A 16,135-nucleotide genomic window follows, 5' to 3' on the forward strand; every position below is an offset into this window, starting at 1 on the left:
AAAATCGTAAATCTCACATTGACTCCATTAGAGAACATAGAGCTACATATTTGTAAAGTTTAATTAGGTAAACGGGTCTACCAATTAAAGCCCTCTGGTTCCATCACTAGTCTCACAATATAAGTCATTCGAGTCGTCCATCAAAATTTGTCGGTGCGTGTCCACCTCCGAAGCCGAATATAAGAATTTAGATAACACATAACAAAATTAAAGTAGATATATTTGACTTAATGATTAAAGATCCAACGAAGAAAGAGACAACCTCTACAAAGCAATAACAAATTAACAGGGTCTTTCTTGAGCATCCAAGAGATATTATTTGAGATAAAATAAGAAGCTATATTGTAGCTTTTTTTTCTTCTTTCTTTTCTTTTTCTTTGGTACTAGTACTATAAACAGGGTCAAGAAGAGGACCCAAGAAAAGGAACTAAGAAATACAATAAACTGGCCCAGCTAGTAAGTCAGCCTGAAGAAGCTCCTCCAGCTCAGAAGGGGCTTTCTGAAAGGTCACCAAGGTATCAATCACAGAGAAACATCATTGAACACCAATTAGCAGGACGATTGCCATCTATGCTCACATGGGCGAAATGAACATGGCCATTGGACTGAAAACTCTGTTAATTTCAGCATCTATCTTGACGAATTTTCCTTGAGATTTAGATTGAGGTTAGAGTAAGGAAATAGCTTGTTGTGAATCTGACTCCATCTGAACATGCCAAGCACCTAAATTTAGATTCCAGAAGAATACTTCCTTCAATGCCATTAATTCAGATTCCAGAAAAACCTTGCAGATGCTTGAACACCTTGTGTGCATCTTCTTCAAATAATATCTCTTTAATATATGATAGTCTCTTTAATTTTGATGAAAGATGGTTTGCTTTCAAAGTTATAATTAAAATAAATGAAAAGAAAAAAAATTACAAAGGCTTCATTTGTTTCGATGGCTAAAATTTTCACTTCAGAAAAATTGACATGAAATTTTTGTTGAATCAGTGTTTTCTTTCATGTTTTCAAGGAGAAAAAAAGCATTAAAAGTTCTTTTAAAATGATTTTTTTTTAAAATATTTATGAAGGAAAATACCACATAAACTTTTGTATTGAAGTAACTAGACGCACAACAAAAAGAAAACCCATTAGTTTAAATATCCTCCATCTCTTTGAGACATAAACCAAATAAAAACGACCTAGAACCAGAAGTAATACTTGATCAGATATCACAAATAAAATGACATCTGTGTCACTAATGAAATTAATAGTTTGAAACTAATTTAGTTGCATGAGAGCCATCATAGATGGTGTCAACTATGGTATAATGTTCCTTTCACTTAGCCTAAAATATGGGATTTTTATTTGCAGCAGCGCGCCGCGCGCCGGACGAAGCCACGACCAAGATTTAACTGAATGGTTGAGATTTAAACATGAGGGATTGAGTGTGAATATTAGTTTTGTTTCACACTTTAAGGATTGAATTATTAATTTACTACAAGTCCCTCTCCTCACTCGGATCTAAAAACCCTATCTCCCATTGCTTATCGGTTCTCGGATGACGGACAATGCGGGCCCACCAGCAAAACAACGATAGATTCGTGATTTATTAGTGTGTATCTATTGTGTTTCAACTCGCTAACAACAAATCGAACCGGGTTGGAAAACTGGGTTCTCTTCATATGCATCGGGCGTGGTTGTTTCGGAAGGTAATTTGGGTTTCATGTATTGTTTTGCTAAGAAATTGGGTGGATTGCTTCCATTGAAGAGCGATTCATTATTTGGGAATAATATTACCGTGGAAGTGGTCTCGGAGACCAGGATTACCTATCTCTCTTGAAGACGATGAATCGGCAATTGGAGTAAATTGAAAGCCGAGTGAGGGGACTCATTAAGATCGGCAAATGAGGGAGGAGGATCGGTTGTGGAGGTTGAGGCGATTGCCGGGACAGAGACGGATTTGGGAGTTTGGGAGCATTAGGAATAGGGTTATGGGTCGATGTTGCGGGGTTGGGGAGGAAGAGAGGGTGTTCGATTCAAGCCCCGGGCGAGCTCGGCTGCTCCGGGGCGAAGGAAAGAAGACGACATGATAGGTTTAGCTAGGGTTCCAGGACTTGATGAAACATTGTAAATTAATAAAATTCAACCTTAAAGTGTGAAACAAAAAACTAATATTTACACGGTTACCAAAAAAAAAAACTAATATTTACACATCAATCCCTCATGCTTAAATCTCAACCATTCAATTAAATCATGATGACATGGCTTAATCCGCCAGGCACGGCACCCCGCAATAAAAATCCTAAAATATGCCAGTTTTACTTAAGACACCTAAAAGCATTATTGTCTAATTTATACATTATCAAAATGGTTGCCCTCAGTTTTCATTTGAAACAGAAAAAGAAGCCTGGAGGTTGTAACTTGACTACTCCTTTTCTAATAGTCTTAAAATTATTGTCATAAAAATTAAATAAATAAATAAATAATCAATCTATGTATGTTCTTAGGCAAAATGCCCACCTCCAAAAGAAAAAGGAAAAACATCATATCCCAAGAAGAAGGCTCGCAGCTACCTTAGAAAACCGTAAAAACAATTCATGCATGTCTTCCCGACTTAAGAGCGAAAGCTGATTCTACACCTGTTGTATTATGTAATAATTTAACTGAAATAAAAATATAAAGGATTTTTTTTTTCTTTTTCTTTTTTGTTTGTTAAAAACGGAAAAAGGTTACTGTTTCTATTTAATGTTTCCAAGAAATCCTGAATAGTTACAAAAAAAGTAACTCATTTTAGGGTTTCAAAGGTCCAGGTGGTTCAAGGACATATACTACTCGAAGTTAATAGGATTGTCATTCAATTTATGGGAATCCAGGTTACGTAGTATCATTGCAGTGGTAGAACACCTTGTGTGCATCTTCTTCTCTAAATTCCATATGATTACACTGCAGCAATTTGCCTATCATTTCTGTTTTCAGGCAAAGTGTTGTCTTGATTACCATACATAAATAAAATCAGCTCTATCTGAGTATTAACAAGATCTTACTGGAATCTAGGTGCACAGAACTTGTTTGTATAAATTCTTTTGACTGTGTTAGGTTATCTATCAAGTCTCTATGATGAGTTTCCAACTGACATGAAGTCGATGAATGGAATGGTTGTTGGCTCATTCTCTTGTTCCTTACCTTTTTGTTCCACTTCTTCTTCATCCCTTCTCGCATTATCTATCACTTCACTTCGATTCGAGTCGGCGTTCACGTTAAGGAAATCATAAAACTCAATCTGGTTGTTTTGATCTGCAGTTAATTAACAATTTCAAGTAGAAGGAATCAAAATTAATACTATAGCATCAAATAAACTAGAAGAAGTTTTAGTATTGATATCTTGTTAGTTGTTACCTTCAAGCATATTAGGGTAGTAACAAGGAATTTGAGGAAAGAACTCCTTTGATAAGGACCTTCTTTGGTTAAGCAGAGTTTGTGCAGCTCTCTTGGCATAAAATTTTGATCTCTCTCTGCATCTTCTTGCCATTATTACATGCCAATGATTCTTAACTGCGTTATCGGTACGTCCAGGAAAGAGTCTTGCTATAACTGCCCATCTATTTCCATGGATCCTGTGAGATGTCAGAAGCCGCTCTTCTTCCTCTTCTGTAAAGGGGCTTCTGTTGATCCTTGGATCCAGTTGATTAAACCATCTTAACCTACAGCTCTTCCCTGATTCATTTATTACAATAAGTGTTAGTCCCCCAGATGACCATAAGATATATTTCTAAACCACAAGAAAAAATCTATTATTCATGTTCATCTCTCTTCAGATACAAAATTTATGATCTCAGGCTCTGTATAATTTAGCTAGTCAATCAGAAATTCAAAGAAGGCGAAGAAAAGTTATAATTATAACTAACAAAACAGAGAATAAGAAAATTTGTATCTGACCCATATCAAAGATTCATTTGTTCTGCACCTGATCTTCCATGGAGCTTCTCAGCTATGGCGTTCCAGTTATGAGGTCCATATAGTTCCACCAGTTCTCTGAGCTTGTCATCTTCTGCAGGCCTCCAGTGGCCTCTTGTGCCCATTTGATAATACTGAAATGGGAAGAAGATGACCTAACTGAATTATCTATCTCTATTTTGTTCCCTTTCTCTTCTGGTGAAAAAGTCACAGAGAAGCAAATAGTGCAACAGAACTGAAAGGCAATAACACAAAGGGGAGGGCCAAAGCCAAACTGATATATATATATACGCAGAGAAATTATTACAAGAACAAAAACTCACAGGTTTATATTATGAGTTCATAAGAGTTGCCTCCTTTGTATCATCTTTTTAAGAGTTGAAATGATTTTTGTAGGGAAAAGAGACAAAAGCACAGAAGCTCAGCAGAATATCTGGAGAAGGGTTGTATTTCCGTTAGAGAGAGAGAGAGAATGGAAAGACCTACCTTAGCGATTGATGCAACGGCTAGGCTAACAAAGCCCGTCATTATATATTAATAAACAAGGAAAATAGAGAGAGGTTGGTGGGGCGATTTTCGTTTTGCTTTGGACGTCTCTGCAAGTTTCTAACCTACAACGTCTACTTATAACCCACCTTGTTGTTTTCTTTTATTCTTGTTGCTTGATAGCAAGGGTATAAACGTGTCTTTTCGTTCTTGTTTAACAAAAACAATGACCCAGATGAGGAAAACTGCTTCTGTTTATGGATTCTTGGCCATGAACCACCAAAACCCTACCACTAGCAAATCTTACCAAGAAAAAGAAAAGACTTCCATAAAAGGTAAATCTCACATTCTTCATTGTTAATCTAGCTAATCAGATCAAACTTGAATATATATAATTTATTTTATATATATATAAACTTGGGTTTTTTTTGTTGGACTTGTGATGTTACTTGTTTTTATTCCTCCATCGATCAGACCTAACACAGAAGTCTCTTAGAAGCTTAAGGCTGCACGTGCAGACGCAGATACAAAACTACAAGGTTCAAGTCAACTGATGGCCTCTTCTTGTTATGCTGGTGAAATGTTAGGTAGCTACCAAATGGCCTTGATTAAGAACCCATACCCATTCCATAAAAGCTACTTCTTCACCAGATGCCTCACCCTTCTTCCCCTTTCTTCTCTTGAAACTCTGATATACCAAGAAAAAAATTTAAAATCTTCTCACTTAAAAAAAAAAAAAAATCTTTTTTACATAAACAATTCAATCAAAAGTCAACATTTGAGATAATATAGAAAATTTTGGTTCTGATATTGTTTTATAAATGAAAATTAGAGACAAAATACTAAAAATGGTTCGACTACAGTGTGCAACCTATGTTCATTGTAGAAATCGTTATTTCTTAGTGCTTCATTGATTGAGGTAAATTACTTCTTATAATTGTTCTACACAGAGTCTTGTTTGATCGTCATTGATCCAAGGGTTCCATTGCATATGATCTACCCAACATAAGTCTGTAATTGCTGTTGGTGTAGGATTCTTGGTTGTTGTAAATACTGCAACTAGCTTGCGTAGATAGAGTTGAAGTGCAAGTGACCTTCCATCATTTGAATTTTAATTAAAATTTAAATTCGTTATTATGTAAATAAAAAAATATGAATAAGTGCAAACTCAATGGTGTTACTAGATAGGATTCTTATCCCTAACAGAGATTCATGGAAATTCCATTCTCTCTTACTCAAAACAATTTAAACTTAGCAAGGTGTTTATGACATCTGGAGTTCCTTCTGGTTCAGTTGACATGTGGGTTGTGTCATTAATTTATACAACTACTTCTTTAGCATGAGCTAATCCATAGACGTTAATAGACTTTGGCACCTATATATAAAATGATTTTCATTGGAAACTCAGAATGTTGAGATCAAGTAAGTTGGAGTAGAGAAATTGTTTGATATGATTGTCAACCTTAAGAAGACCAGTTTATACTGTTGGCCTAACTTTCTCAAGTTAGGAGAAATTCCTTGGAAAGAGAGGCAGAAAGACCAGTCTAGCTTTCATCTTTCAACTCCCACCATATCTCCGAAGTTTCAACACAAAAGCACTGTTAGCCATAACTTCGTTACCAGTTTTCTTCTAACCTTGGACTCATACTCTCTCTCTCTCTCTCTCTCAAAGCCATTAATTTGTTTTGTTGTTTCTGTTATCAGAGAAAGCCACGTTAATGAATTTCATCCTGAATCATTAATCTCTTCATAAACCCCACTTGGGTTTTTCTTAATTTCTCATAAAAATGAATCTTGATTATCATGAGGTCATCATCTCATATACAACAGAATCTACACGAAACTGATCCTGCAACCTTAAAATTTCTAAGTCATGTGTGGATATTTTCTTCTTGACTGTTCACCTAGTCATACCTACTTCTTTTGTAACCTTAAGCATCGTTCAATCCATACTTCTAACCGATCAGAACATCCCAACAGTTAATTGATTAAAATTTAGTTGATATGATCACAGATCTCAATCATCAAATCAGTCAAGATGCTTCTTTATTAACCTAAAAATTTAATAGGGCTTCATGTATTCAATAGAAGGTTACCCTATAAGGATTCCTGTTTTTACCTGAGACTTAGGTGTGAGTAATTCACCTAACTATAAGCTATATAGCTCCTTTCAATTTGGTGGTTTTGGAGAGAATTATCCATTGAAGCTTCTTATTTCATACTCTAATGGCTTTGCCGTTGAACTAAACTGTAAGAAACTCTTATCCGTTAGAACCATGCAAAACCATGGGTTGTTGAAGTTAGAAGTGATATTAATTTCTTTTCTTCTTTTAATTGATCTCCTGTACATCTGAGGTTGCTTTTGCTCAATCTCAAGGTTTAGAGGATGAGATGGGTTTCTGTTTCTGGAAGATATCTTAACTTCCCAACTGAAAACGGTCGAAAACCAACTTTTGAACCGTTGAAAGCGAACACTTTTGTTTCTTAAGCTCATTCCAACGGTATACCAACCGTACCTAACTAATGTGGTAGTGCTAGTTCTACTTATAACTTCTAACATTTTGTGTTCTTTCTCCTTTTGCTTATCTGATTTTAACCCAAAATCATTTTATTATGGATTTCTTTTTCCTTCCCGCCCAAACCCAGTTCTTACTTCTCATATATGTAAAGCCATATATTAGGTTATTCATGCTAAAGCTTATGAGGTTGTGGAAACTGAAGAAACTAGCTAGGAGAAGATATAGTTCTTGAGTGCAACTCACTTTAAGGGTTTTTTGGCATTAGGTACAAGACAGGGATATGGATATCCTAATTGACAAGGATACATATATTCCTTTGAAATGCATACTTATACTAATGAATCCTGGATGGAAATGTAACACCTTTAACTATATATAGTTTATGCAACATTAATGGAAATACTGTTAATTCAGGCTAGAAGAGATATTTCAAAGTTGGAAGCTCTTCTTTTTTTTTGATACAAATGCGCTTTTTACATATAGGGATAGGGATATTACATATGCCGCCAGTAGGAGTTGAACCCATGACCTCTCCACTGAGAAGCAGGTTCCTAACCATCCTACTACTCCTCCATTGGCAAAGCTCTCTTATTTAGGGTTGAAGACTTTCTCGGTTGTAGTGGTAGAGCTTCCCCAAGGCCAAGGGGGCTGGAGTCCCGATCTGCAACCCATTGGGGAAGCATGGCTTAACCACCACAAAAACCTGTGGAGCCCATAGGGATTGGTGATGGTTTTTTTTTTTTTTTTTTTTTTTTTTTAACAAAAATCCCTGTGGGCCCCACATGTTTTTGTGGTGGTTAAGCTGTCGGGGAGCACAGTGCTCCCCAACGGGTTGCAAATCCGGACTCAAGGGGCTATGCCCCGGCCTCTCCCCTTCAAATTTTCTTAGAGAGACCCCACTAGCATTTTTCCATGTGTAAATACCAACAATTGCTGAGTCCGGATCTGCAACCTTGACGGGCATGCTCCCTTCCCGACGACAAAAATATGGGGGGTGGTACAGGGTACCATTGTGGGTCTCACCCCTCTTAATTTTTTTTTTGTGGCCCCGCCTTGTTTTGTGGCTGAGAAATGTAAAAAGAACACAAAAGGAGGATGATTCGCACTGATCAACAAGCTACTTGATATCAACATAAGAATGGCTTAGCCGGACTTTTGAAACCACCATTGAAATTAATTTTAAAGAAGATCATTTCTTTCGGCGGAAGTGTCGATTGGTGTAAATAAGTCACGAGACCAAGAAGATTCCAATGATTTATCGCAATCACATTTGACAGAACGCATTCCATATTTAGTTGATAATGAACAATGCTTCTTCAAAGAAACATCTAAGGTAGAAAAATGGGTAGTTCTTAAAAATTACTCAAGGGAGTGATAATTGATTAGAAGGCAAAAGTTAGTGAATGCTGACTCTTTTCTTACACAATCACACGTACCTGTGATATTAGAACACCAAGTATGATGATGAGAACTAAATCATTTGTAGGACAAAAATTCTTTTATTGGAGGGAATGTTACAAAAACACTAAAAGCAAATATCATAATCAAAATGCTGCAGCAGATGGGAACTTGAATTGATTGCTGTGAAAGATCTTCACTTGCTTTCTTCTGTAGTAATTGTAATGAACACTCTTCACAGTTCTTAAAGGTAGAGAAGCCACAAGTGGATCTCTTTTGGTTTCAGTTGACACTTTTTAATTAAAAAAATAAAAAATTTGGGTGTAGTCTCCATTTGGTTCATTACCTGTTTCCCTTTAGCAATGGGAATCCATTTCAACAGAGCAAATAGAAAAAGTTTGGATGAGTTTAGGTTGTTATTAGTTTAGTTCTCTATCAGTGACAGTGGAGGACTGTGTTTCCTTAATATACGTTCCTTCACCACGTATTTAGGAGAAGGATCCTGTTAAGGGTATAAATGCTAATTCATAAGCCGGGTAAATTTCTTGTTATATATCCTTGTACGTAAGGTTTAAAGTATCGGTATCGAGTGTCATATCGAGTGTCATATCTATAGGTCTATCTCTAGTTCACCTTGTCAATGCTTTGTCCCTCTTAAATATATAGTGAAAGAATGTAAAGAAAGCATAATTCTGATATGAACTTACTAACAAAAGTGTCCTGGAAAGCATACGTTTACTATAGTATCTCACAACATGCTGAGAAATTTCAATTTATATTGTAAAGCTATGACTTTGTGAGCTTGAAGTATTCTACTTTTATCATCAAGTACATCTAAATTATAAGTTTGTTTATAAATCACAAGGTTTCACTAGGCTAAAAATATCTCACTCCTTTAATGTTGAAACTGAGTTTTGTAATAAAATCAAAATAACGTCTTCGATTAGAAATGAAGAAAGATGCACAAAGATAATGTATTTCACAGATAATGCTTCAATGTAGATTTTGTTGATCTACAAGCACATTGAGGTGCCTGCAATGTTTTAACTTACCTCTAGAGATGTTGCCAAAGGTGGGAATACCTAGGGCCATGGCTTTTTATTGTAGTCAGCCATTACTTTTCTTTAGATATGAAAAACCCTCTTTCTTCTTCTTTTTTTTTTTTTTTTTGGAAGAAAACAAACTTCATTCACCAAAAAAGGAAAGACAGAAATATAGAAGCATGTAGAAAAACTAGGCTCAAACCGAAACATCTGAAACCAAAGAGCGGAATTCGACTAAACTATCATACATGCTATAGACAAGGTCATCCAAGTTAAGGTATGGGTCAAGCCCAATAAAACTTTAGAAATAATGTTGTAAATACAATAACAACTAATAAGCTCAAAAAATGTAAAAAAATCGCATCCTCCATCACAATGACGCCCAAACAGGCAAAAACCCACCACAAAGGCGTAGACTAACACGCCACATGGGCAGAGGGAAAACATGCCACAATGGCAAAGAGAAAACACGCCACAAGGGTGGAACAACTACAGCTTGAACAACTATTAGATCAAGTGGGAAGTTGGACGTGCAAGGAAGTTCCACCGCTTGACTTCATGCTTCGGCAATGATGACTTTTCTTTCGCCAGATCTGTGGCCGGATGATATTGTAGTAGAGGCTTTGGTTGAGGAAGTCGCAAAAGCTACAATGGTGGCAACGAGCAGCAGTACAAAGGCTACAGCAGGGCACGTTACGTCAGAACTTCTAGATCCAAGGGAGTTGCTTCCAAAGTAGGCATCTACAAAAAATAGGGAAAAAGAAAAGGAAAATGGCGGAGAAAGTAGAAAGAGGAAGAAAGAGAAAGGGAAAAGAAAGGAGAAAGAGTTCAGAGAAGTGAAGAGGAGATAGGAGAAGTTATTTTCTGATATTATGGTTTTTTAAATTTACATATTGAATCCCTTAAGCTTATCTAGTTCATTCACGAAACCCTGTTTCATGATTTAGGAGAAAAAAAACCCAGCCTTAACCCATGACAATGGAGTTGGTACAAATAATTTGTATATGGGCCAGGAAAGGTTAGGCAGAGCCATAGTGGCCAATTTATTATGTTGACAGTAATTTTCATCATGTTTAGTTTTTATACTATTTCTGAAGGATTTTATATTGCAAAGGCTTATAAACACAAGGTACAATGTTGCAAAAAACAGTTTGAAGCTTGTGAGCTGCGGTGTTGAGATGTCTTTGCTAATTTGGCTGTGGCTGATATGATCAACATACCTGCTTGGTATGAGAAAACTTTCTGGTCAAGTGTATTGTGGATATGGTTGGATCCCCTCCCTCGGGGGATCTCAATTTATCAGGGCATGGGGTGGCTAGCAAATCATAGGCCCATTTGTCGGGTGTGAAGCTGGGTGATTTCTAATGAACGCGGGTGGGTTCCTTGGTAATTCATGAATATAACTCTGTTCCAGATTTCATCTTCTTTTTTTTTTTCATCAGAAGTTGCTGTATTTGCATAGCAGAGTTCCATCTTCATGATGCCTTCCCTCTGTTATCAGTCACTGATTTGTGATGATATTGTCCCGACATTATAATTGAACACAGAAATGTACATGAATTTCTCTTCATCAGCTTTCGAATGTTTTTCGGCTTGACTTTTGCTGTGGACATTTCTGTCATGGAAGCACATTGACATTAGGTGTCCAAGAGTAAGAAAATTCACAAAGATACACTGTCGTCTCAGCAGCTTGGAAACAGAATTATTGTCCTTCTAATGATCAAATTTCCATTTTCATTACTTTCAAATTTTATGTTCTTCCCTTCTTAGTTGTAAGTTTCTATTTTCTTTATTTTTAAGTTTCAAGTGATATTGTAGTAAGGATTCAATACTGAAATTAGGGATTGGGTCTTTCAAGTTCCCTTCTTGGTTGCAAGTTTCTTTTCCAAGTTTATTGACTAAGGATTGGGTATGCGATTAATAGACATAACTCAATGGACATGTAAGAAAGTTATTGATAAAATAAGAAAATATTGGTCGTTAAAGGACTGATCCTCAATGACCATAATCAATCTACCCAAAATTAAAGTTTTTATTTTTAAGACAATATTGAAAAAATCAATACTAAAATTAAATATTGATCTAAAATTTTTATTATTTTGATTTTCTTTTTAACTACTGCATTCGTTTATTTTTTTATTTAGTTTATTGATTTTAAGAGACACATCGTCCTGTATCTATCTAGCATTGTATCATATCGTTCGGTATCTATCGAGCATTGTATCATATCGTCCTGTATCTATCGAGCATTGCATCGCTCTGGCTAATAGCTAATGTATTTTAGTGTAATTCAATGGAATGACGTGACGTATCGAGATGTATCGATTGGGTCAACTATGGATTGTTGGGTGTCGAATCCATCAAAGATAATTCTCTCAACTGAATTTATATTAGTAATGAATAGGGTTGAATCCACATAGATTAGTGAAGATTTATTCTTGATAAAAATTCGATACTCAATACTCATACTTTAAACCTTGACGAAGCTTTGAGGTTCATTTCTGTTTTCTACCCCCATTGTTCTTATGGTTATCTGATCTTGGGGGTCAAATAGGGCCACTGAATCTCCGAGGATTTGCGGATGACAAAGCAGCACACTTGAATCAGAGTTAACACAGGCTTTAAAAAATGCCAGGAAAGATAGATCAGATTCTTCCCCAGAATTTCCTGAAGAGGAAAAGTTAGGCGTGTTATAAACTAATTCTACAAGTATCGAGTTAAACCCATCTCTTGAAAATTTCGTTCTCATCCATCATGCTTCAGGTAAGCAATCTTAAAAACGGATCACAACTGCCCAATTGTAAAATTAATAGATTATATAAAAACAGCTGCAAATGGATAAATGGGTCGAACGTAATCTTCGGTAAAGTTGGAGCACGAAGTGGTTAAAGGCACAAAAACTCAAAATAACAACTAAACAGCTCAAAAAGATAAGCGATCTCACCTGACGATTCGATTGTCTGCAGATGTAGAACAAACACAAAGCCGTCCGATTTGAAAAGAACTTCAAAGATGCAGAAAGCAAGGGAAAGGCAGGAAAAACTGGAACCTGTTGGCATGGGGGGATTGGGGAAGATTGAAAGTTTCTTCTTCCTCAGTGTAGAAGATGTTCAAGATTTGAAATTCTATACTGAGTAAGAGATTCTTCACTCTTCCTCACTTTCCCAACCTCCCATGCCAAGCAAACTCCAGAAGTTCCATCTCCCTTTCCCTTCTTTACTTGTGACATGATTCCTTCCTCCCAACCAAACAGATCAGCAAGAAAAACCCAAGCTCTCTTCGCCCTATTTGCCTATCAACCCATTTTCTCCCCACAGCTTCAGGGGAGACCTCAAAAGAACATCATATATATGATGCTGCGATGTGCAGGTTTGTAGCATTTTTGGGTTGTTGATTAGGAGAAAGAAAGAAGTGGGGGTTTGGGCGGCTAGGGTTTCATTAATACTCTACAAAGCTCTAGGGTTTCCATGTTTTAGTGCAAAATTATAGAAATGCCCCTGCAAGAGTGGCTTTTGAAATGGGTTAATTTCATGGGCCTTTTTAAGGTAATCAAATCAGGAGTGGGCATGGACTTGCTTAAATGAGTTTTGAAGCCCACAAGGTCAGGTTTTGTGTCTTCACCCCGTCGGGGGAGCACAAAGTGCTTCCGGACGACTTTCCAACCACAACACAGTGGGGCCCACAGTTGAAAATTTGAATTTTTTTCCTTCTAAAAAGTGTTTTTCACCTGTGGGCCCCACAGTTTTTGTGGTCAAGAAGCCGTCGGACCCCGGATGGGGGAGATGATCCCGACTCAACAAGTAGTAGTTCTGATGGATTTAAATTTCGGCACTTTGTTCCTCAATTCACTTCAGTTATCAGAAGGGCAAAAGTGAAATTTTAGCATATTAGCACTTGAAGTCTTGAAGAAAAGTTCTGGGTTTTGCCTGCAAGCTTTGGACCTGCTGTACTGAGACTGAGAGGGAGAAGGAGAAACTGGGTTCAACTTCTTAAGTTATGGGCTGGGCCGGGCCAGAGAATCCCGTGACATCTCTTTCTTTTTCATTCTCATTGGATTTCATTCATACTCACACAACACCAACGGATGAAATTCCATCCTACATGAAATAACCGTAATATTTAGATATAAACCGGAAGAACACATTTTATTTCACACTCAAACTTCAAGTCCAACAATTATACTGAGCCACATAAGAAACATGCCCACTTTATTTAACACTTATTTAATTCTTTATTTAACATTACTAATGACAGAAAGACTGATCATCAGGTCATGATCTTCCTCTCAGCGGCGAAACTGGGATCATCTGATGTCTTTCTCAAGGGACAACATATCCTGCAAAATCACAAACAGTTTTAGAAATTAAACCCTTTAGAGAGATTACTGTCATAGAGCAACAAAACCTTGATTGCTACTCTAGCTATAACAAGAGGGAGAGAGGGTATTTGATTTCTTACTTCCACATTTCTTCCCTACTGGTCTGTTCCTGATGTTGCAACGTTTGGGAACAGTTATAGCAATGGCAGGGTTGATTCCAACTTGCTTGGCCAAGGGAGACAAGAAGACAGCACACAAACACCTTGGGGAGGTCTTGATCAATGCTGCAACCCTAGTGCAGCAAGGTGGAGGGACCTTAGCTCTCATATTTTTGGCTGCTCCAACACAGGGGGTCAAGCTAGCAGCTGCAGATTTAATGGGTGTTCTCCCACACTCACCAGCAGCATAGGTTCCTCGAATATTGTAAGCAAGTGAAGAAACCAGCAGAAGCAAAGTGGTCATGGCAGCTAGGGAACAAGTGTCAATGGTAGAATAAGCCATATCTATTGAAGGTTGAGTCTCAGTATCACTCACAGTATGGACTTTCAAACCCTAGACTCTAGTAGTAGTTGGGATCGACTTGGAGTACTGTGATCACTAGTGAAACCAAACACACAGCTTTATAGTGATCTGCTCTAAGTGGGGTGGTTGTAGATGCTCTGGTTTGTGCTCCAAATGATGGTTCACAAGGTTAATGATTTCATCCATGCAAATAGGCAAGTGAATCACTGAAACAGTGCCACCTAGTGTTGAGGCATGCTTCCACTTTTTATCGTTTCAAGCTTTTTGGGCGCTTCTTTTTAGTTTTTACATAAAAATTAGTAGATACGTGTCGCTATGTATCTGGGATCTTGATCATCTAATACTAGATGAAGGCCACGTGGACTATTTAAATTCACATGACCATATGACCTATCTAATGCATAAAATCACAACTAAAAATTCAACTGATATGAATTTTGAAGACTTCAAATTATGACGTTATACATGAGCAAAATTAAATGATATGAATTTAAATTGTCCACATAATCTTCATCCAGCAGCTAGAAAGGAAGGAGATATCAATGTAGACTATTACCAATTCCTTATCAAATCGCTTTAGCCCATTTCATATATAAAAATTATATGGGTTTTGGATCTTTCTCTTGAGCTTAAGGTCCAAATAGACCACTCTTTTTAACTTTTTTTAACTTCTTTAAAGAGTAAAATAAACTCATAACAAAGAATATATGAGATATCAATGTAGACTAATTGGTAAAAAATGAAACATGTATCTTTTAACATTAAAAAAATAAAATCAAAATGAAGGTCATAACCCCCAGGAAATGAGGGAACATAAAAAGTTAAAAACTAAAAGATTATTAAATGGTGAGCATGATCTAGCTAAGGTCATGGTGGCTAAGAAAACAGTAAAACAATGGGTTAGTGAGGTAAGGGAGAATGGTCTCAGATTTAATCAAAATTGCTTGTTTTAGTGATCACTGACACAATAGTCAGTAACACTTCTTCACATATTTATCTCAAAGTTGAGGGTTTGGAAGTTAAGGGTTTGGAGGAAGACAGTAACACAACCTATTTGTAAGGTAGGAGAAAATAGTCCCAGATTTGATCCTTTATATTTTTTTTAATAAACATTTCAGATTGGATCAGAGTTGCTTGTCTTAGTGACCATTAACACAGTAGTTTGTGACTCATTCACACATTTATCGCACATTTGAGACTTAAGAGAAAAAGGTATTCTTGCCAATAGGACAAAGAAACTGAGACAGGAAAAGCCTAATTCTAAAAGATAAAACCTCAAAACTAAAACCGAACATAATTATAACAAGTTGGTAACGATTTTGGCACTTATAATAATTCAATATGAGAATGGTTCGGTGCATTTAATTCGGTTTAACAAGCCACTTCAAAACCATTTGGCTTCTAACCCCTCAGCCTGTGCACCGTCCAACAAGTCTCAGTTTAACAAAACAAGCCAAACGGAAACATATACAATGGAGGGATTTCTTGCCTTAGTACCTGTGAGGCTGTGATCCAAACACTAAAATAATAACTACCACCACTCACTCCAAAATCCAAACAAAACCTTACCTATTTTAACTCCAAAATCCAAAAAAAAAACCTCACCTAAACCTTACCATTTATAGTCATGTTAGGAGGAGTAGTTCTAATAAGAGTATGAGTAGTTATATTAATATAGTAATCCAGAACTGTGCGGAATTTAAAGTGGTAAAAAGAAACATTAGTTGCTTAATCATAGATGCTTAATAAAATTTAGATTGAGATCAGAATTGTCATGTTGTGCTGCTGGTTTGGCCACTAACACAGTAGTTTGTAACCCATTCACATATTTATCGCACACTTGAGACTTCAGCAGAAAGGTATTCTTGCCAATAGGACAAAGAAACTGAGACAGGAAAAGCCACTAAAAG

The 16,135-nt window shown here is 36.7% G+C and overlaps 2 protein-coding genes across 3 annotated transcripts; both read right to left on the reverse strand.

Annotated features, from left to right (window-relative positions):
* Positions 1 to 2,790: 2,790 nt before the first annotated feature.
* LOC149013373 (transcription factor MYB52-like) lies at positions 2,791 to 4,413 on the reverse strand. Of its 2 annotated transcripts, XM_089159372.1 has the most exons (4): positions 4,263 to 4,413; positions 3,922 to 4,073; positions 3,382 to 3,699; positions 2,791 to 3,279 (listed from the first exon to the last, which is right to left on the reverse strand). In XM_089159372.1, exons 2-4 carry the CDS (start codon positions 3,923 to 3,925, stop codon positions 3,098 to 3,100), a joined length of 504 nt encoding a protein of 167 aa, XP_089015498.1. In that variant the 5' UTR covers positions 3,926 to 4,073; positions 4,263 to 4,413; the 3' UTR covers positions 2,791 to 3,097. The 2 variants fall into 2 exon arrangements, with proteins under 2 accessions (XP_089015498.1, XP_089015497.1); XM_089159371.1 differs by having other exon boundaries at positions 3,950 to 4,413.
* A 9,043-nt stretch (positions 4,414 to 13,456) lies between these two features.
* On the reverse strand, positions 13,457 to 14,302 carry LOC149013374 (non-specific lipid transfer protein GPI-anchored 15-like). The gene is made up of 2 exons (XM_089159722.1): positions 13,844 to 14,302; positions 13,457 to 13,721 (listed from the first exon to the last, which is right to left on the reverse strand). Exons 1-2 carry the CDS (start codon positions 14,202 to 14,204, stop codon positions 13,705 to 13,707), a joined length of 378 nt encoding a protein of 125 aa, XP_089015848.1. The 5' UTR covers positions 14,205 to 14,302; the 3' UTR covers positions 13,457 to 13,704.
* Between the last annotated feature and the right edge of the window lie 1,833 nt (positions 14,303 to 16,135).

This window comes from Hakea prostrata, chromosome 6 (assembly GCF_041222555.1).
Source record: "Hakea prostrata isolate BN-2017 chromosome 6, UWA_Hpros_2, whole genome shotgun sequence".
Classification (NCBI taxonomy): Eukaryota; Viridiplantae; Streptophyta; class Magnoliopsida; order Proteales; family Proteaceae; genus Hakea; species Hakea prostrata.